The sequence below is a fragment of the Epinephelus lanceolatus genome, chromosome 20, assembly GCF_041903045.1.
Source record: "Epinephelus lanceolatus isolate andai-2023 chromosome 20, ASM4190304v1, whole genome shotgun sequence".
Taxonomy (NCBI): Eukaryota; Metazoa; Chordata; class Actinopteri; order Perciformes; family Serranidae; genus Epinephelus; species Epinephelus lanceolatus.
Window position 1 is genome coordinate 7,425,641 of NC_135753.1, and position 23,078 is coordinate 7,448,718.

The 23,078-nt window shown below is 39.8% G+C and overlaps 1 protein-coding gene across 8 annotated transcripts in view; it reads right to left on the reverse strand.

Moving 5' to 3' along the window:
* Nucleotides 1-23,078, reverse strand: part of tnikb (TRAF2 and NCK interacting kinase b) — an 85,886-nt gene that overhangs the window by 28,990 nt on the left and 33,818 nt on the right. For 2 of the 8 annotated variants that reach the window (XM_078162920.1, XM_033638387.2), the window contains exons 13-21: nt 21,547-21,663; nt 18,761-18,847; nt 16,571-16,768; nt 13,792-14,160; nt 9,145-9,309; nt 7,139-7,378; nt 4,654-4,760; nt 4,284-4,399; nt 1,038-1,129 (exon numbers count right to left, since the gene is read on the reverse strand). In XM_078162920.1, the coding sequence (XP_078019046.1) occupies nt 1,038-1,129; nt 4,284-4,399; nt 4,654-4,760; nt 7,139-7,378; nt 9,145-9,309; nt 13,792-14,160; nt 16,571-16,768; nt 18,761-18,847; nt 21,547-21,663 (1,491 nt within the window). The remainder of the gene's footprint in view (nt 1-1,037; nt 1,130-4,283; nt 4,400-4,653; nt 4,761-7,138; nt 7,379-9,144; nt 9,310-13,791; nt 14,161-16,570; nt 16,769-18,760; nt 18,848-21,546; nt 21,664-23,078) is intronic. The other 6 variants (XM_078162922.1, XM_078162918.1, XM_078162921.1 and 3 more) reach the window with 6 other exon arrangements.

Below are 23,078 nucleotides of genomic sequence, written 5' to 3' on the forward strand. Positions count from 1 at the left end.
TTGATATCAGATGATTTGATTGTGTGTTCTCCCTCCTGTCTGCCCTTTTCCCTACAGCTCCTTGCTGGACTGTGGTAATGTGTAACCTTTGTCTCTGCTTTCTCACAGCAGGAAGCTTTATTGTTGGCAGCTTTCATCCCCTCAGTGAGAATACCAGGTATTCTGTGCTGTGCCAATGGGGCACATATATGGCTTCCTGTGATGTGCAGTGGATGGACATGGAACATTTATTATTCCATCTCTTGAAGTGGATACAAACACATCAGCAAAGGGAAAATATGCCTAAATATTTACATTAGTAATTATGTTTTTTATGAAGTAATCTGTGGCCTATTACATTTCAAAACCATCCCAACACTGGTCATCAATAACAGCTTCATCCCCGATACAGGAGGTAAAAACAATGGTGGAGACCTCTGATCAGACAGAAAGGAGGGTTTGTACATGTCTGTCAGACAGTTGTTTCAGTTGTGAAAGCTGTGAAATGAACAAGGGGGCTGGAGCCTGTCTACACCTGCTCTGTGTGGCGACAGCCATGGACCGAAAGATGTTTTTTAATTGTATCAGGATAGAAAAACAACTTTTTTCATTCTGCAGCAGGAATCCAGCGGACTCAGTGAATGGACAGGTGAGTGTGAGAGAAAGAGAGAGAGATTTTATCAAGAGGTGGGGGAAATGTGTTGAGACAGAGAGAGGGTGGTGAAGGAGGAGAAATGTCACTAACCTCGTCTACAGCTTTCTTATAGCTCTGAAGGACGATGTAAGGAGGGATGGAGGACAGGATGAGAAGAAGAGAGTGAACATGAACAGCAGCGTGGTTAGTTCAGAGAGAAGAGTCAGTGTGTGTGTGTGTGTGTGGGTGTGTGTGTGGCTAATGTATATTTAAATCACACATGCTGTTTGAATACATATGAGTTCATGTGTCTGAGGAACAGTTGGCTGTGTTCGCCCTTTATGATCCATTGTGTGTCTTCTCCTGTCCAATCCCCCTCTGCGTATGTGTGTGTGTGTGTGTGTGTGTGTGTGTGTATACTCACTGCAGGCCTGCTGGGTCGTGTCACCTCTCTGCCGTCATCTTTGGTCTCATGGGAAGAAAGTGTCGAGCCTTCAGTCTTAGCAGCTGAATTACCTGAAAACACATACACACACACACACACACACACACACACACACACAGTTTGAGTGAGGACATTTATCAATCATTAAGAAGTTTTGGAAACTGAAGACATTTGTAAGCAGTAGGGACATTTTGGAAAGAGTAGGCATTTTAGGAGAGTGAGGACATTTGTGGAAAAAGACAAAAGGAGGGTGTTTGTGGAAAGTGGGAACAATTTTTGGAAATTAAGGACATCTATCATTTAGGAAAGTAAGGTCATTTTTGAATAATGGGGACATTTTGGAAAGAAAATACATGTTAGGAATGTGACAACATTAGAGGAAAAGAAGTACATTTTAGAAAGTGAGGACATTTTAGAAAGTTGGGTGAGGACCACTGTTCCTTCTAAGCACCTCTTTGCACAGATAACAAAAAAGTTGCGCGCTCAAATATCCCCGACCAGTTTTTACTGTTTTTATTTATTTATTTTTTTCTCATATGCGCTGTCTTGTGACTTGAACAGTAAATAAGTACTCCACTGTGGGCGTTTGTCTGTGCAGTGAGTGACAGGTGACAGTGAACTGTAAGTCAGTGATGATTAAAAAAACATGCCCACCAGGCGCTGCCCAGCCAATATCTGCAACAGCTGTTAAGCTTGACAGCCAATCAACGGCATTATGTTGGGTATTCGCTGCTGACGTATTCGTTGTTAGCCGTTAGGCATAGCATTGTAGCTATGGCTAAATGTGTGGGCTGTGGCGCTTCGTCCTCTGGAAATCTTAAGAAAAAACGCGCGTCGTTTAGGGTGGAGTGGCTTTTGGAGTACATACAAACAGATGAGCGAACGCCACCGATGAAACTTGCCAATATTTTTCTTTTTCAAGCGAGAATGGAGTTGTTTGTGAGGCGTACAAGGCACCAAGCAAAAGTACAAGGCGAGTTTACACACACACACACACACACACACAGACTATGTATGCACAAACACTTACAACATAAATATATTCTGATATTTTTCTGCACTACCTGGCCAGGCCAGCAATATGTTTTGCCAATAAAAACTTCATCCAGTACAGCACTGTCTGTAGTAGTAGCTCCGCTACAATTTTTGTTTACAATGTATGTTTACATGCGCTCATTGCACTGCCTGGCCACTAATATTTTTTGCCAGGAAAATGTTTTCATCCAGTACAGTGGCACTGTCTGTAGTAGTACAACTACAATTTAAGTTTACATTTAGTTTTTGATCTAGCATATTATATTTGTTGCAGTTTAGAGGCCTAATTACTATTAAAGAGTGTTATTTTGTATTCCAAAGAGTTGTTTGCTCTTTGTGTTGCCATCACTCTTAAATGTTTGTGTATTGTCTCCAAGTGACATTTATGGAGAACATTTTTCTCTTAATTGTTCACATTATGGCAATAAATGCAAAATCTATTATATGTATTATTATAAAACAATGTTTTGTTATTGTTAATTGTAACTGACCTAGATATTCAGTAGTTCATGTTGTTAAAATAATCTTATTATTAATCTTTATAGTAATATTCACTTGTAATGATATTTGGGGTTGGAGAGGTGATGCCATGGCACCGCTATGTCGATGTAGTGTGTACGCATCAGATGTCGCCCACAGTCGCTCAAGTAGGTGATCAGAGGAGTTGAATGTCTGCTCAGGAGTTTTCAAAATTAGAGGGAACATTGGTGAGGACATTTATAGACAGTCAGGACATTTTTGGAAAATGGGACATTTTGGGGGTAAGGACAGTTTTCAGTAGTGAGGACATTTTTTGGAAATTGAGGACATTTATTATTCAAGAGAGTGAGACGTTTTGGGAAATTGAGGATATTTTTGGAAGGTGAGGACATTTCTCTGAAAATTGAGGACATCCATCAATAAGAAAAGCAAAGGATTTTTTTTTTAAAAAAAAACTGAGAGTAATGGAAAAATAAGGACACCTTTGGAACGCAATGGCAGTTTTGGAAGGTGAAGATTTTGGAGGGAAAATAACAACATTAATCCTTCTGACAAGTGAAGACATCTTGGGAAAGTGAGAATATTTTTTTTTTAAATTAAGGATGTTTTGGGAAAGTAAGGATATTTTTTAAATTAAGGGTATTTGGGGAAAGTGAGGATTTTTTGTTTATTAAGGATATTTTGGGAAAGTAAGGATTTTTTTTAAATTAAGGATGTTTTGGAAAAGTGAGGCCATTTTTTAAAATTAAGGATATTTTTGGAAAGTGAAAATATTTTTTCAAGGTAATGATAAGATTGGAAAGTGAGGATCTTTTTTAAAACTCGAAAAGCACTCGGAGAGCGCAGACCTCTGCCAAGCAGCTCGGATTTCCCGCCATTTTATTATTTTATCCACTTCAACCGATCACCACCAAAATTGTATCATCTGTTCCTCGTCCCATTATCAACCTTTCCTGAAAATTTAATCAAAATCTGTTCAGAACTTTTTGAGTTATTTTGCAGACAAACAAACAGACAAACAGACCAACGCCGGCGAAAACATAACCTCCTTGGCGGAGGTAATTAAGAATATTTTGGCAAAGTGAGGATTATTTTAATTAATGATACGTTGGGAAAGTAAGGATATCCTCTTTAATTAAGTCTAATTTGAGAAGGTGAAAATATCTTATCTTTTAAAATTAATTTTATTTTGGAAAAGTGAATACATTTCTTGAGGTTGAGTACATTAGTAGAAAAGGGGCAAGGACATCCATTTTGGAAATTGTGGGTAAATATTATTCAAGAAAGTGAGACATTTTGGGAAACTGAAGACTGTTTTGGAATTTGGAATTTTTGGACATTTTTTCAATTTAAGACCAAGGAAATGGCAAAGACACTTTTGGAAGCAAGGGCAATTTTGGAAGGTAAAGTTTTATTGAGGAAAGTGAAGATATTTATCATTCTGACATGTGAAAACATTCTAGGGAAGGTGAAGATTTTTAAAAAAAAATTATTGACATTTTGGGAAATGCTTGATATTTGGATAATTTTGGAAACTTTTCATTGACTTTTGCTTGTTCCTACAAAGGTTGTATTCATTCATTGTGAGTAGCTTTTTAGTCACTAAATAAATGTAAAGTCAGGGAGAGGAACTGGGGAGGCATCACATGAATGAGGGCCCTCACAAGTAGCCAAGTACAAACATGAGTGTGTGTCTCTGAGTGTGTGCACCTCGTTCGTTGGAACCTCCCTGGGAGCTGGGGGTGCTGGAGCTGGAGGAGCTGCCGCTGCTCGTCCTCTTCAGGGGCGTCTCCATGGAAACGTCGGTCCTCCGCAGGTCGGGGTTGCTACGGCAACACAAACACAGCACTGTCTCATTCATTTGGGAAACTGTTGAAATCATCACACCTGCATTTCCACAGAGCTCTGCGTGTGTGTGTACTATATGCCTGGATTGTGGGGTGTGCTGTATTAGAAACCAAGTATTTCCATTTTATGGTACCTAATACTTTAAGTTTCAGACTCACTACATTTCAGAGGGAAATATTGTACTTCATTACATTTATTATTAAGCATATTTTCTAATACTGTGTTTGTGTACCTCGCCCGTATGAGATGAGCTCCAGCCCGAGGTCCCAGGCCGGGTCCATTTCCAGGAGAGTGTTTCCTGACCAAAGCAGGAGAGATGGAAGTCGTCCTCTGAGGAACCTGGGGAACATACAGCAGAACTGTCTGGGTCAGAATCTCCCATGTGCTTTCATATCAGTCTCTCTCCAACACAGACTTCATCAGAGGGCACTCCCTGTGTGACAACATCTGTGTTGTTCAATATGATTTGATCCAGAATTGAAAAAAAAACCCACTATCATATCAGTTTCTAGCTGCTGGGACTTAAATTAAAGGTCTACTGTGTGTCAGGTGTGTAGGAGAACTACGGTGGCCGACGCAAAAATGTGAAAACACGAAAACCTGATGGCCCTTTCTAGACCCAGTGTTTTGTTTGTCCATTCTGGGCTACTGTAGGAACAACATGGTGAACTCAGTGGAGAAGCGCCTTCTCCATATATAAATGACTTAAATTTATGAAAATATATCTATGGATATTACATACAATTTCCGCCAATAGACCCTCCAAAATCCTACACACTGAACCTTTAAATCCAAGTCAAAATTCTTCTTTTAATGGGTCCTCTCAGGCCTCTGGACCAAAGTTTGGAAACCACTTTCCTACATCTGGGCAGCATTTTCTACATACAAATTTCCAATATTGGCTATGAGTAAATTCACTCAGAGAAGATGTATTTTTGAAGTACAAGTGGATCCATTTCATGGAGAGGTTTATGTTCATTTGTAGGCCTGTCACTACTTTTGTTGGACTGTCCCAGAAATAATTGTGATAAATTAGATTATTATTATTATTATTATTATTATTATTTTGATACAATTTTATATTTGATTTGATATAATGATAATATAATAGCATCATCATGCAAATACACCCTTCCAAAGAGCAATGAACTTTCAACTATTGAGAATATTCAGACATTGGAACCAGATTATGAAAAAAATATTTAACATTACTTTAAAAAGTAATTCACACCTTTTAATATATACAAGAAAGTATATTTAAAATAAAGTACCTTTACAGGAGTAGCTAAAATTACACAGTTTGAGACTTAGGGCCTGTGTCAACTATGTATTTCTAAAATTCTTTGCAGTGGAATCGACATATATTTACACTGCGCTACACCAACAGCATGACAAGGCCCTGAGTATTTCTTGTGCGCTGAGTGTTGCACGTTTGGCATATTTTTTTCTGAGCAACGAGAGTTGAAAAATGTTCTATTTTTTGGTAAAATGACATGCTCATCACTCTCACTATTTACCCAGCCATACAGTCACAGCGGAGCAGGGACAAACACCACAAAGACCCACTGTCACATCTTACATGTACAAGTGCTGAACAACAACAAAAGAGAAGAAGTATGTTAATGTACTGTATACATATTAATGTGTTTCTCAGATTCTGAGTAGCAAATGGCGTTTTCAGCTGTGATAAAAACACTAGTGGATACAGGGCCTTGATACAAAATTTGGCCAACAAAACAAAACCAAGTGATGTCTTTTGCGATTAATGGCAAGCTTAGCGGAGCTAGGGGAACACCACAGTTACCTCCATTATCTGACCAGTGTGCTGCAGTTGGCTCCAAGAGATGGACAGCCTGGGGAGTGGAGAATTAAGTTGTTGGAAAGTAAAACTAAAAAAGATGGGCTTTTTGGCTTGTTGCAAAGAGCTGGCAATCCAACGACAATCAGGACTGTGCCTCTTCCATTCCAAAAGTGCCACCACAGGCTACCAGTAAGCTACACTATGTCGTCTTTAATCAAAAGTTTCTTTGGAAAGGTGGGCGCAGTGGAGAGAAAATAAGGAGAATCACTGCACCCAGGTCTTATGATGATGGGCTACACCCTGCTGTTCATTCATTATGTTGGCTTAAATATTGGTGATTTTCTTTAAAGATTTTTTTTTAGGGCATTTTGCCTTTAATGGACAGGACAGGTAAGTGTGAAAGGGGGAGAGAGAGAGGGGGGATGACATGCAGCAAAGGGCCACGGGCTGGATTCGAACCCAGGCCGCTGCGGCAACAGCCTTGTATATGGGGCGCCTGCTCTACCACTAAGCCATCGACGCCCCATATTGGTGATTTTCTAATGTAAACAAGCATGCATGTAAACACAACGGGCAATATCAAGGTCAGCAAAATGATTGAGGTCATGTCCATATATCGTACGACAAGACGATAATAAAATTATCGTGATAGGCCTGCGTTTTTGAAGTGTTTTCTGTCAATTATTAAAATGTATTTTACTTTATTAACAGTTTTTTGCAAATAAGATCAGTTGGCAGACCATCATCTGTTCTAAAAATTAAATATATTTAATATAAACATCAGCGGAGACTCCAAATGGACACAGAAACTAAACATAAACTAAAAACTGAACGAAACTGAAAGAAAAGCCACAAGAGTTAACACACAGACACACAACACTCGAACAGAAACACACGGGTCGTGGCATGCAAAGACCTTCGGGGGCATGTCGTCGTCCTGCCGCAGCCAGGTGCTGCGGTCCAACTTGTCGAGGGGGGGCGCCAGGCGGGAGAGGGGCGGGGGAGGAGGGGTGTCGGAGGTGGGGTCGGAGTTCTGCCGGGGCATGGGAGGCCGGGAGGGGGAGGGCGACGCCGAGGAGGAGGACACGCCGTGGGGGTCGTACAGAGACTGGGAGCCTGACAGACCGTGACTCTTCACCTGCACCAGGTGGGCCATCTGGACACACACATACACACACATACACACACAAGCAGGAAACAAGCAGGGTTGAGGAGGAAGAGCAGGATCAGGAGTCACACAATGTGATCAAGATGAAGGATGCAAGTCAGGAGGAAGAGTGGTGCAGGAGGAGAGAGAGAGGAGGTGAGAAAGAAGGAGAGGAAGGTATAAACCACATGCTTCAGGGTGCGTTCACACCAGTCATGTACAAACACTGTTTGCTTCTTTGGTTCAGCTTCAACAGCGACATTTCCTCCAACAACCCTGAAGTAACCTCCAGTAAGAAAACTACTGCATGTGTTTCAAAAGAATGAAAACACAAGTCCGTAGACGAACGTTAACCTCTAGAAGCCAACAGTTCTTTCTGCTGGTAAAGTCGAGTGAAGTCTGGAAAAAAGCTTGTATTCAGCTTTTTCTTCATGTCTTATTAAATGATATAAAGACCTGAGACAGAGTCAAAACTACAGATTCTTTTCAGAGGCCCTGTCAAAGGCCTGCACCCTGCACAGTTCACTGCAGCTGAGCAAAATCCACAAAGCAACAAGATCAAGTTTGATGAACACTGAGAGGGAGATTCACTGTGGGAATAGAATATACTTTGATTTAGGGATGTACTGATTGTGAAATTCTGGGCCCATACTGATAGTTAAAATAACAATTAGGGCAATAGCCCATGCCAATGTTTTTTGTTATTGTTGTTTATTTAGGTTTTGTCATTATTTATCCCACCTTTTGTGCCAGGGAAAACCACAAATCTTCATTCTAAAAAAAATAAACAACTGAACAGCTTTCATTCACTTATTCAGTCCTTCATTACACTACCTAGTACCTTCGCCATTGTTATCATTACCTTGGCCCAATTTTCATTTCTGGCCCGCAGAGTGGAAACGCTAACTTCCAGCCCTTCCAGCCCTTGTCAGTCCTTCTAGACTTTCCAAATATTATCAACTGAAGGGATTAAATCCTGATGCTGAAACAAGCTATTTTGCAGGATTAGGATGCTCATAGAAATGAATCCACTGATTTTGACATGTAAGTCAATAGGAAAAAAGTCAATTTGGGCCACATGGCATCTCATGACGGACACTGTTTGGCCACTATGACAACTGGCTTCAAAGTAAAGGGCACTTCCTGGGAGCTTGATTTCAACATGGATTTGATGTTCACTATGTAGCATTATGGGAAACAATAGGGTGCACGCTCCAGCCTGCCTGAGAGTCTCTTCCTTCTCATCCTATCCTCATTGTAGACCCTATCAAACACTTGCCAAAACTGAAAAGGGCACCACTGTTTCTCAAAAGAGTGCCACTAATTCAGACTTGGATCAGAGCTGCTTCCTGCTCAGGTCTGAAAAAGCCAACAGAGCTGCATCATCTGCAAAGAGATGCACCACAGCAGACACTCCTTGGCTCTGTTTTGAGATTATGTCCATAAAAATCAGAAGCAGAGTCAGCTCCTTCTTCACCAGAGCAGGCTTGTGCAGTGTGTGCCTCACTGCTGGCACAACAACAATACACCTGGGGGTCTCACGCTCCACCTGTGACTTAACCCCATCCTGAAGGGAGCAAACCATCGTTTTCCTGTAGAGTACAATGTTCTCAAGCTTGGAGGTCACAATCTGAAAACTGCGATAAACTGACCTTTTCTACTTTCACACAGACCAAAGAAACCAAGTGTGATCACACCCTGAGGGATGTTAAGTTTGCGTTACATGCTCACACATACACTCACACATCCACGTAAAGACATAATAGGACACACACCTGTGGTTCAACAGAGCGGTGCATCGGCGGGGTCCGTGCCTGCTGGATGCCTCCACTGCTGAAGGACTCGGAGCGGGGCGGCAGCGATGGGTCCGAGATCCGGTTGGAGACTTTGTGCTGCAATGCAGGAGAAGTCTGTCTGTTCATCTTATAATGCTCCTCCACCTGACACACACACACACAGACCACAGTCACTCACAGCACGCAGTGAGGTGTGTATACCAACGGTTTAATTCCATCACGTACGAAGAAAGCTGGTATTTCATAAATGAGTTTGATTTCATATGACTAAATTCAGTTGTTGTTGTTTTCTGTGATAAGGCATCATATCCAGATGTTCTTTTTCAAGACTTAAAAGTGTATAAGGAAGATTTAATTCCTGATATATATATCCTGAAATATATTTGAGGTTTTTTTTGGAGCGAACGACACAATTTGCATCCATTCTCCGCTTCTGGATGAGCTTAAGGTGACGCTTACTCCCACAGACTCTTGTATGTTGTGCAGAAATAAAGAATAATGTTTTTTGTTCAAATTTTTTATGACTTTATAATCTATATATTCTCTGAGATTATAAAGTCATAAATTTGCGAGAAAAAATCCTGGAAAAAGAGTGTTTTAGGCTATCATCTCATCCATATTAGAGTGTTGTTTTCTTCTGAATAGGCCCAATTCAAGGCAATGTCTCCACAAAGTCTAGATGTTTATGATATTATGTTGATCCTGAATATGGACTAAAATTTCAAGTATATTCTCAATGCTAAATCAGAATGCAAAGTATAATTTGACTAGGTCATCCACTGCAAGCATTAACATGGCATATGGTGTCGTCTATGGTGTAATGAGGTTGATCCCTCCTTGCAAAGTGAAGCGAAGTTCCTTGATAATAATAATCTAAAAAAAACAAAAAACATTATTTTGCTTTTATTTTGTAAATTCACAACTTTCATATAGAGAATATTTAAGTTTTTTCTCCCAAACTTATGACTTTAAAATCTCAGAGAATATTCCAGTTTTTTCTTGGAAATTCCGACTTTAATGGCTGAACTCCTGATTTTATAATGACCATCATAATTTAGATTTTTGTTTTTGGTTCAGGCATGGAAGCCCACCTCCATCTTAACACACAAATTTTGCCCAGTTTGAACCAAGACATCTGACTGCTTTTGATCTGCAGATGCTTATTGGATTGATATTATGATCTTGCCAGCCGGGTTCACACTGCAGCTAAATGCATTAACTACCTGATAACGTCAGCTGATAGAAATACTCAGTGGTTGGAGAAGAAAACTATACTTTTTTTAAAAAAATATTGAGAAAAGGAAATAAACTTAAGTATTTTTAATCAGAGGGAATTTGAACTACGACGACAGAGTCAAAGGAAACGCTACAATTCAATTAAAGTGCTGCTGACAGAATTGAATAGGCTCAATAGTTGTTCCTTTGTATTAAAGGTCTCCATGGATACATGTGTCAAAGCTATTGAGTGAGAGGTTCACATAGTCATTTATAGAAGCAGCATGTTTGAGTTCTAACAGTGTTGTTAATTTGGAAAAGGCTGCAGATGTCACCTCATGGGTGCTTTAACAAAGGTTGTGTTTCCTCTAAACACTCTGTTTTTAGATTGGAACATTGTGTCTGTGTGTGATGGAAATCTTTCTTCCTCTGAAGCTTTGAGGGAAATCCTGGGAGGGCTGAGATGAGGGTAGACCTATCTGTACAGAGCGTGCATTTCTATCTGTGTGTTTCCACGTGTGGTGTCCAGAGGGAGAGAGACTGATAATAGCTACAGCTGCCCTACATCAGTCCACCAGCTGCCACCAGAGGGCAGGCCTGGAGATCTGCCCTAAATGTGGGTGTATACACTGGGGAAGGGCGGTCACATGTGAGCTGTGAGCTGTGAGCTGTTCGGCTTCGATTTATGGTGGTAAGAAAACTGGCAGAGTTCAAATATGGAGTGCTGACCTGCATTTTTTGGTGTGACTTTGCTTAAAGTTACATTTAACACAAAACTAAAAGGTAACACATATTAAACATCCTGTAAAAAGTGTCAAAATGTCATGTTTGATAAGTGTGTAAAGCTCAATACAACTAATAAACACAAAATATAAAAGAAAGATAAAGGAAATACTTAATCTGGAAATTATGAGAGTTCTTCTGTAAACGAATATAAACAAAGCATAAGATTAAATGGATGTTAGTTTGAGCTGTTGAAGTTAGTACCTGTTAGATATATGAACCCATCACACCACAACATGCAATAAAACAGCAGCTCTCAACCTTAAAAGTTCCCCCTTTCCAATCTTTTTAATCTTGAGAAGAAGCCCAGACCAAGAAAATATACCTAACTCTGCAACAAATGACTTTATTGCTTAATTAATATTACAACTTTGGTTATAAAAGCAACAGATCAGGAGCTACTTCAGTAGAAAAAAAAAAGATAAAGGATCAACCTGCAACACTCAGACAGTGTCAGTAACCTGTAAAATGGTGAAAGTGAAGGTTAAACACTAAGACTATTAAGAGAAGATTTAAAGTACAAAGGAGGAATGATGGGGTGATTGTTTCTTACAACTTTGTGTATTTTCTGCACCCTCCACAAAGTGAATGACCTCTCTCTGAAAAAGCAATTAAAATGCTTCAAATTCAGCATTTGGCATCCCTAAAATAAACACAGTCCAGTCTGTAAAATGGATTTCATATTAGCAGCTGCTTACATGAGCTTCTAAATATTGCAATTTTAAATTTGACTGGTGATTTGTTCAAATGTCAGCAAGTTTGTTTAATCACCAGTAGTTTTGTCAACCCAACATATAAACTGTTCATCTTTCAAGGATGTAACCATACAGTACTAAAGACAATGGCCAATAGCTTTAGATGACACTTAAAGGTATAGTAGTTAGTACAGTAGCTCTGTGGAGCGATGTCTTTATACGTCCTTGTTTTCTTTGTGTCTAATGAACACTGACATGATACACATTCTCCTCAATGGTGTCACAGTATCTCATGGATCAAAGGGTGGCGGTATTGCATCCATAAACCAGTAATATACTTACAAGACAAGAAAGTTTGTCAAAAGTGTCAGTGACTACGGTTACATGCACAAAATATTCCAGTTTTTGCTCTTATTCCAAAAAGACAATATACCTACTAAACTGTTAACATGGCTAATGAAAATGGATAATCCACTAATGTTTCTGTGTGCACGCAGCCGTGCATACTCTGATTAATGTGCCCTTCCACACCATTAAAAAAAGTATTCCACTTTTTCCATATTTTGACGTGATTGTGGTTGTGGTCTGTGCCAGGATTTTTTCAAAGTTTTCCACTGGTGCTGGAATTGTTGGACCGTGCAAACACAGCCTCCTTCTTTCATTCCTTCAAAAGCCTTCTTGGAAAGGTCAGCATTGCAATATTTGCGCATATTCAAAAACTTGTTGATAACCAAGTTATTATTATTATATTATTATTATTATTATTATTATATAAGTTACTAAGTTAAAGCAGGTGTGTTTCTTCTTATAAACAGAAATATGGGCTGTTCTTTTGAGCATGAATCTTGGATTGTGGAAAATACACAGAGCCGACTTTAAAAAGACAAGAGGCCATGTGTAACATGTCTAAAGAACACTCCTAAAACATGAATAATATCTACATATCCTACATCTTAATCAGAAAATGCTACATTTGGAAAAAGAATAATAGTTTGGAATAATAGTGGAGAACCTGTCTGTCGGTTTTCCAGTGAAAAGTAATGGACCAAAATTCGTACATACTGTATCCTACATAATCATGGGCAAGTAATTTGTGCAGAACCCAAATATTTGGGAAGGCTGCGATCACGTCACCAAGGTGCTGATGGGAGTAAAAAATAAACAAGGAAGCAGTTCTGTATGGTGGGAGGCTGGGGAGGTGGATGGGACTCAAAACACAGGACTTTTCCCAGGAGACCAGTGTTCAGTATCGTTTGAACTTTTAGTTATTTTAAGGTAAGTCGTCGCCATTTTTCCTTTACTTAACCTAACCTAACCCTAACCCTAACCACAGTAACTTAACTTGCCTAATCCTAACCTCCATAACTTTACATTAAATACAGGATGTTAAGGATGTAACGTCATTCATGGGAAACTAACTTGTAGGATATCAGACTGTTGTATGAGGATATGTTGCAGTGGAATATTAGTGTGCATGTAAAAGTACCCACTGTAAGGATGGTAAAGTTAGCTTTTAGCCCAATAAATGCTAGCATACAGCCTCACAAAGCTGCTAGTATTGCTGCAGACTCTTGTTCAACTTTCAGTGAGAGAACTTTAATATGATTCAGTACTATTGCACAAGAGGTGGGAGTTAGTCTGAGTTTTGGAAGCAGTGACAGCACCAATCAAAGAGGAAGTTAATCCAAAGATCCCTGTGAGAAATAGTGAGATGAAGCAGGTGAGAAATTAAAAAACAGGAGTCCACAGTATCATTTCTGCTGCCAGCCCAGAGTTAATGCGTGTGAGTCCACCTGGTTAGAGAAATGAAAATATTCAGAGTGATTAAAGAGGAAATCATTCCAGGGTTAGTGAGTCAGCCTGCACATACTGCAGGATCAAACAGGAGAGGGAGAAAGGGAGGAGTAAAGAGTCTGTTCGTCCTCCGACTGACCCGGCGCCCAGGGCTCCGGCCTCTGGAGTCAGGGCTCCTGTTGAGGCTCCTATTGGAGTTCCTGTGGGAGCTCCTGCCTGGGCTCCGCTTGGGGCTCCTGCCTGGTCTCCGTCCGGGGCTCCTGCCGTGATCCTGCTGGTGCTGCCCTGCCCGAGAGGACTCAGGGACACACGTAATACGGATGCGAGGCACATGGAGGTGTTCCCTAGAAGGACTGTCATGGGCGGGGTAGGAAGGGGGGCGGCGGCGGCGAGGTTTGTAACCGGGGAGTAAGAGGAGGTTGTCGAGGTTGACTTCTCGTGGCTCCCTGAAGGAGTGGTATTTCTTGGGAGGAATACGAGGTGAGTTGCTCTGAGCTCGACGCATCACCTGGAGAGCGAGGCGAGTGTTTACAAGACAGCAGGTAAATAAACACACACACACACACCTGGAAACAGGAATATGGGTGTTAATGAGGGTCTTCAGGTCATGCTACACGCCCCCTGGCAGCCATAATAGAGGATCACAGAACAGCTGCCAGCATTTCTAAATTTAAACCTGATCATGATTACAAAGACATAATTCACTTCAGTCTGTGTTTGACTGGAAACCTGTCTGACTGATTTTGTGTTTAATAACGAAGCTAATCTCAGTATCTACTTAGCTAACAGCCCCGTTGCCAGAAGCAAATGTTAGTATTGTCTGTTTCTGTAAACCACAAATACATTTGTATGTTTGTATGTACATTTCCTAACAACATTTCTAAAGAGACATCTGCCAAGCTGCAGGCCGCTGTTTGAGACTAATAAACAACAGAACTGGTTGTTTTTTTAGCAAGTCATTGCTGTGTTTCCACGTGGCTTTTTAACCCCCAAACGCAGGTGTTTTGTAGTTCGCGTTTGCGTTACTGTTTTTTTTCCAGCTGGGATAGTGTTTTTTACCAAGACATTACTGCTTTTATTTCTGGGATTGTACCCCAAAACTGGGGATTTTAAGCCAAAACATGAGCTTTTCCTAAGTGTTTTTTGTGCCTACACCTAACCACACGTTAACCACAGTGTTGCTGAATGTAAAGTTTTATCATTATTATTTACAAATGCATTAGTTTAATTTGCTGCATATCTCTAGTCTACTTCTATTTGTTTTTGATAAAAGCTGTAGAATATTTCTGTGATTCAAACATAACCATCTAGATGGGGTTAACGTGCAGCATTTCTTAATTAAAAACACCAGGATGGTGACTTACAGTGACCTAAACGTACCAAAAAAGATCTCATCAGACATTAAATGTGTATCCCCTTTAACTATACCTGGTGAAAACTTATTTACAGCCAAATAGCAACTTCTTTCAGGTATCGCTCCTTTTCTGGTTTAGTGGCCAATTCAAAAGTGGCTGCCAGAGGATTTGTAATGCATGTGCAACACTGAGTAGTAAATATGAGTTTCATTCCAAAATGTCAAGTCTCAGGACCAAAAAGGTGTCAGGGGAAGCTTATTTTATGCTTTCTGCATTTCTATATTTGAACGTAATTACTCCATTATTTGAGAATGAACAAATTTTCAGAATGAGGGTCACTGAAAATCTTTGACACAGCTCAACAATGTTTTTGGAATGAAACTTTTTATCACACAAAACACAATAGAAGAATTTCACAGCACATACATCATTGTCCCATTGTTGTACCTAAAAAAGGAAAATCAGAAAGTGGTCATTTCCAGCGTTACTACAGTTAAGAACAACTCCTCTGCAGGTAAAGTACAGACGACACCTGGAGGACAGAACACTCTGCAACATAAACACACACACTGTTAAACTCTGCTGGCCTTCAACCAGCCTCTTACACCAACTAATCGGGTTGTTTTCAAGTATGTTTTTGTTCTTATGAATGAAAGCTACCACTTTACAGCTGCCTCAGCTTTGTCACTGTGGCTGAGCAGCTGTTTCACTCTGAGCTGCTTCGTTGCCATCGTCTTGTTGTCACATGCAAACCTGTCTTTTGTCTTTGTTTGTAAAGGTTCACCTGAGTGTCTGTGCACACATTTACATGTTTGCAGAGCTGCCTCTGAGCCTGTGTGTGTGATTTTGTGTGTCGCAGTAGTTCAGCACTGCCTCCTAAAACTTTGAAAGCATGCAGTCTCTTTTATCAATCTTAAATTTTTATCATTAAATTGTTTTTTCTTCCAAAAAGTAATTTTACGTGCATTAAGTTTTGATTTTTATACTAAAATTCTATGTCTAAAGTTTTTTTTTTAACAAGGTTCTAAAAGTCCGCAAATTTAAAATGTGATTAAAAGAGCATGATCTATATTTGTATTCTTTATTTTAGACATATCCTCTTTCATTCATTCTTAAAAAGCAGTTATTTTGGCTTATTGTTGTTTTTAATTCCTTAATGCAAATGAGGTTATACATAGCTGTTTATAAATTACGTAGAATTTACATATTCATAGTTGAAAAATTAACAATCTGCATAAAAAAATCTTTCTCATTTTTGTCTGTAGATGAGTATTAAATGAACTACTTCTCACAATTTGCAGTGCCGTGAATTTTTTCACCCTGCTTAAACCTGTCCAATTCAAATCAATGTGTTAATTTTAAGAAAGGGAATATTAAATATTTTAGACAAGTTTCAGTGTCTTGAAACCAGCCACATCACCATGTTCAGGAAGTAAAAAAAAAAAGAAGAGTGTTTATTCTGGAAATTTCCTGAAAATGAATTCCTGTTTTTTTTTTGCAGTTAAATGTGAAATATATAAACAGTTAGTTTTCCTCCCTGTGTGTGACAGGCCGGCAGGTTACCTCTTTGGCCCAGGCGGGCTTGTCGTTGCTGCCGGGCGCCTGGTCTTTGTAGTGGTACAGCTGCTTCTTATCCTGCGGCGGTCGCGGCGGCTCCTGCTGTTGCTGCTGCAGCGACACCAGGTACGCTCGCTCCTGTTGCAGCTGTCTCTGCAGCCGCTCAGCTTGCCGCTGCTCCTCAATCTGCTTCCTCTTGTACTCCTGCACATCAGACACAATACAGAGAAAAGATAAGAGGTCAGTGAGGAAGGAAACACTGCAAATAAGCAAGTCCAAAGGTATGACTGGCCTTTGTCATGAGACATTTAAGGTACTGAAATTACATTTAATATTAATCTTAAATCTCTTGTTAAGAATATTAAGAAAGAATCATGGTCCGAGTTTCAAAAAACCCCTAAAGAACATAATTTAAAATAATAATAATAATAATAATAATAATAATAATAATAATAATGATAAAAATACAGTTCATGATCCATGTGTCCCTTTAAAGAAAGTATTACAACTGTACTGCAGCTTTTTACTTTCACCGTGTTAATTATTTAAATTTAACAGGGCATCTTCTCATATATTTTTACATTAATGTTATTACAGTCCTTTTTATACTGTAGATGACAATTTTTGTTCCCAAAATTTATACTGGAAAAGAAAACAAAAAAAATGTAGCTTTACATTTAAATTTTCAGACATAATGCCCCGAAACCCAAAAAGGATACACATTCATCAAATTTAAACCATTTTATGCAAAACTAGAATTACTGCCGGGCAGTTGTATGTGAACCAAGTCAAGCTGCAGTTTACATCCATGTCTGTCCAGACTAATATGTAGCCATGGCAGTAGACAATGCTTAAAATATTGATGTTGCTGCAAAGAAGCTACATATTTAAGCACATCTTCCCCCCAGCAGCACAGATTTCAAGTTGGGCACCAAAGATTAGTGTCACCATTCAGTATCTGACCAAATGTCTCCCCTTCTGTTCCTGAGATATGACGTTGAGTAATGACTAGAAAAGTGTTTTTGTAGAACATTATGATGTCACAGTGAAGTTGACCTTTGACCTTTTGGATGTAAAATGACCTTTGACCACCAAATTCTAATCAGTTCATTCTTGAGTCCAAGTGAAGGTTTGAGCCAAATCTGAAGATATTCCCTCAAGGTGCTCTTGAGGTATTGCATTCACAAGAATGTGACGGACAGGGTTTCAATGACCTTGACCTTTGACCTCTGACCAGCAAAATCTAATCTGTTCATACTCAACTCAAAGTAGTCACAGTGACCTTTAACCACCAAATTCTAATCAGTTCATCATTGAGTCCAAGTGCACGTTTGTGCCAAAGAAATAAGAAATTCCCTTAGGGTGTTCTTGAAATATCACGTTCAAGAGAATGGGACAGACTGACGGATGAATGGATGGACAACTCGAAAACACAATGCCTCCGGCCTTGGCTGTCGCCAGCATGGAGACATAATTAAAGATAATGACTGGCGTTCAGCCCCATTTATCAGTCTTTTATTTTTGAGGGAAAGGTTTTGTTTATGAGTGTTATGAGACTTTTTCAAAAGTTCTAATTTTGGAGCCAAACCTGACAAATGCCAAACTTGTCTTTGCATGTTTCTCACACTGTCTGGTCAGGTCAGAGATCTGGCATTTATCTGAGCTGTGTGTCAACGTCTGCAGCAGCTGATGTGTGTGTGTGTGTGTGTGTGTGTGTCCACTTAGAAACAGATATCTGAACTTGTTGTTAAACAGACGTCACACTGGCTCCACTGTCTGTCATTGAAAAAGGCTGAAAACATTATTGTGAACAATGAAGCTGAGTAAAGTGTTATTTCAGGACCGTCAGATATCGACTGATACACCCTCCGCTGTGTGAATTTATTGAGCTGATGTTTCATAACTTTTTCTTGTGGAGCTGATGTGTGATTCTGTCTTGTCTCAGTATTGATCCAATATTGACTGCCTTTACGATTTCTTTGTGAAAATAACAAACATGGAACCAGCGCTCGCCGTGTTCTCCAAATCCTGGGACCCATGTTGTTTCCATGGTCACCAACTCTTTGAGCTGTTGTCATGGAAACTTTTGTCATTGTTGTCTTAAACACAAGAAGTTGTTCTGCAGACCTGTCCCATGAATTAGTCAGTGTGTGTGTGTGTGTGTGTGTGTGTGTGTGTGTGTGTGTGTGATGTTACCAGCAGTAAGGCCTGCTCCTGCAGGAGCTGCTGCTGTAGGATCTCCAGCTGCCTCTGCTCCTCCTCCAGCTGCCTACGGATATACTCCTAACCAATCAGCATCCGGAGCAGCGTGAGACGCAGCCAATCAGAGTGCACCAAGGCAGGCGAGAAGCAAACCGGAGCCCAGGCAACCAGTGACATCAGCAGAGCAGGAAATCAAAGAAGGAGGACAGAGAAAAGTAGATTTATTGAAGAGGTGTGAAAGTAGGGATTTAGTCAGAAATAGAGGAGGAGAGATAAAGAGAGAGAAGCAGCAGGGGGCTGTAATTAGTAGAGCAGTGAGACATGCTTAATGTTGGAGGGCTGGTGTTAGAGATCAGCATGAAATCAGCTGTGCAGGAGGTAGACATTCATGCCTGAAAAAGTAAAGAGCTGAGGAAGTGTAGAACTGCAGTTAACTATTAGTCATGCAAGTCTTTTGCAAAGCCTCTCATCTCCTCTGTTATAATGTAATGTGGTGGTATGTGATGATTCTACACATCTTTCTCCACTTCTGTCTTTCTACTTATTTCTCTGAACGGTAAAAGACGAGTTAACTTCATCAGAACGCACATGACCTTAGGTTGGTCATTGTTAAAGGACATGATGGTTTTATGAGAAATAATTGGCTAAAATCCTGAATGTACTGTACCATTAATTTTCTTACAATAGTAATGGCCATTACTTTAATACTACACATGCATCAAGATGTTATTTTCCACATCTTGTTTCAAAAACAAATGCAAGGCAACGTACTGTTTTACTCAAACAGGGGTGGGGAGTAAAGGAATACAGGTATCTGAGTTATGTATTTAAATACAACATGTGAGTTACTGTATTCTGTTACAACTTATGGTATTCTTAATACAGTTTCTGTCTTTAAAAATAGATTACTTGAAGGGATTACTTTATTTGCATTGTTTTGTTTGCTCTTAACACTGTGTCCTAACTGGGTGCGATGTGAGCAAGCGTCACTTTGATCACATTGTTTCCTAATGCATTGTTTTAACTGACCTTAAGCAATGCAGCGCTGCCGCTTTGAGCTGAACTTTTATTTCTGTTTGTATTGTTCCTGTTGCTTCCTTTGAAGCTCCACAATAGACGAGGAACAGCTGATTCATGAAACTGAAATGAGGAATTATCTACACAACACCTCATTTAACTACAGAAACCTAAATAAGGTGGCAGCTGGCTGGAGGGAGATCACCAGGGAGCTCTGAAACTTTCTGGTAAAGGAACATAGCTGATAACAACATACTTGCTCTTGGTCACATGGTGTGTCATATCAGCAAATATCGTTTTTTTTGTTTAAGAAGCTGGTTAATAGCAGGTACTCAGCCATCTTTTAAGTGGTTACGTCTCCAGTTGAGACATAGCTGCAGACACATTCCATTTGTAGCATACACGACACGCCGCTACAAACCACACCTACTACTAGTGCAAGACAAACGCACCAATGCGACAGCTATATGAACCGTGCTACCATGCTACACTGAAGTAAATAAATGAGCCAAATATAGCAATAATCCACTTTAGAATTCATAATACATGAAGACATGATTCACTTCATAAGCAATAAGATGTAGCTTTCTCATTACCCTCATCCTAACCTTAACTGCCTCTCTTTTAACGTAATACCTCAAAGCTAGCTAGACGCTAAATTAGCAGTTTCCTCTGGACTTACGCCTCTGGGCCAAAGGGGTAAAGGGGGCTATTTGTGGACTGACGTGTAGGTATAGTGGGCGAGTCATGTAGCTGGAGGGCGGGTCACGTAGCTGCTCCAGCTGCAGTTATATTAACTTGCTCCAGTTGAGTGCATAGCTGATAGGTCGCCAATGTAGTTTGTTTACATGACATAACAGAAGTGCTTTTGAGCAAGTTCAGTGTGGACAGAGACGACAATTACTTGCTGTTAGGACACGGTGTCAGTTTCATCCGAGGCACGCATCTCCCATAAACAGATTTTTAAAAAGTGTGTGCAGTGCACCTGCTACATGATAATGGCAGAGGAGATGCACAGCCAGGACACTGTCACACATTTTTGGCTTGGAAATAGAGGACCCAGACAAATAAGTTAAGCAAGACACTTTTAAAGTATTCCAAAAGTAATCCAAAATATTAAGAATACTTTACTTCGTTTTAAGATTCTAATGAAATACCTTATAAATTACACTGTAGGACATGTGTTCTGTAATCTGTAATGAAATACATTTGTAAAGTAACCCTTCCAATGCTGTTTTCTGAGGAATGAAATATCAAATGTTTCGGATTTTTACATTCATCAAATATTATTGGTTTTAGAATGAGTTTGAAGAAATACCTTAAAACACAGAGTACCACCCTCTCTCCAAACAGGACATGTTTCGTTACATAATATCTGTCTATATGATCATTAATAAGGGACTCTCTCGTATTTTCACTGTATATGCTGTCTTTTGTAGTACAACTGTTTTTGATCCGGATCAAATGTTTAACTGAATATTTAGATATAGTTTGGGTACTTGTTGTCATTGTTGTTATTGTCATTAGTAGTTTTATTTAAAACATTACATTCAATTGCACCAACTTTAACTGTATTTAAAGAACAGCATCCACCAGCACTGATTATTAAAATAAAAAAAAAAAAATGCCTCAGAAAACTGCTAGTCAACAAGAAATAACTCATGAGGGTGGGTGAAAGGTTACAGCAAGTTTTCCTGAGTTGAGATTAGCCCCGCCCCTCTGGATGACACCTGTGATGTAACGTTTGTAAGGTGTTTTCCCACCTGCTCTCTCTCCGCGTGCCTCCTCTCCTCCTCTCGACGGATTTGCTCCATCTCTTCATACCTCCTCCTCTGTTCTCGCTCCTGCTGCTTCCTCATCTCGCGCTCTCGACGCTGTTGCTGTAGGTGGAGAAGATTTAACACAACAGCTTCAGCTCTGTGTATGTGCGTGTGTGTTGTTTGTGCACATCAGGTGTGTTTCCTTGGCATTTGGATAAGCTGAGGTGCTAATATCACAGGTGTGGAGGGTTTTGCGTGAAAGACGAGTCATTTTATAATCAAAGCTGAGATGTTTTTTAAAGGTGAAAACAACCGTAGGCTAAAACAGGCAGGCAGTCATTCTCAATTATCACATGTGATGTTGAGGTGCTTCATTGATTTAGATGAACTCTCAATCATCATCAGTTGTATTTTATCTTTCTGAATATTTTTAAATTACTTTATATGCATCTATTCCACAGACGGATACAGCAAGCTTTAGAGCACTGATACACTACACGTCTGCAAGATGCAAATAAGCCCAAGTGCATTCAGGGTTGTGAAAAGAAACTCTATATTCTGGTGTTGGCCAGGGATGATTTGGCCCTAATATGCCTGCTAGTGGATACAGTTTTCAATCCTCCAAGTACACACAAATCTTACAGATATAAGAACAATCACAACAGGTTTTCAACACATACACAATGGTTAAAACTAAGTATATCGTCATTGCATGCCAATGAGACGTTATCCCACTTTTAAATGGTCAAATCACTGTTGTCTCCACTAGAGTTAGGTTCCTTTCCAGTTTTGTCACTGAGGTCCAGTATAAGCGCTTAATCTAGTTTGATTAAATGCAAACTGGCCGAACCAGCATCTGTCATTATGACACGCTCCCGCAAATTAAAATATATCCAACATCAGCAACCTGTGCTGACGGTGTCACAACTCTAAATCCAACTCGTATTGAATTATTAATGAGCAATATGACAACTTAATTTACATAAAATTATATTTGTTTGTAAATGGACTTAAAAAGCTACTAGTGCCTGACAGGTCCTTTGTTAGCTGAGCACCAGAAACATGACGGAGAGATGGGAGGGGAAGAGCAGTGCACGTTGTGTTTGTTTACTAGAAATTTAATGCCTTTTTTGGGGTGATGAGATGGGACATGGCAGAGTTAGTCTCCCAAGAAAACTAAAACTCCACCAATATGCAATATTTTGGATATTAAGCTAAAGAAAGAGGTGTCCTAACTGACCATGGGCACCACAGTGCTCTGTTTTGAGCTAAACATTTGTTGGATGCATGTTTTTATTTATTCTAGTCACTTTCTCTGAACACGCCATAATAAACGAGGAATGGCTGATTCATGAAGCTGAAATAAGGACTTATCTATACAACATCTTCTCATTCCATTGGACTCACTTCTGTGTCACAAACAAGTGGCTGTTACTTATAGTTTCAAATACTGTTGCATTCGTATTACAGATTCTGATCCTGATTCTTTCCTCTAGGAGCACTAAAAGACTTTTATTGTGAAGCATCTACAGGAA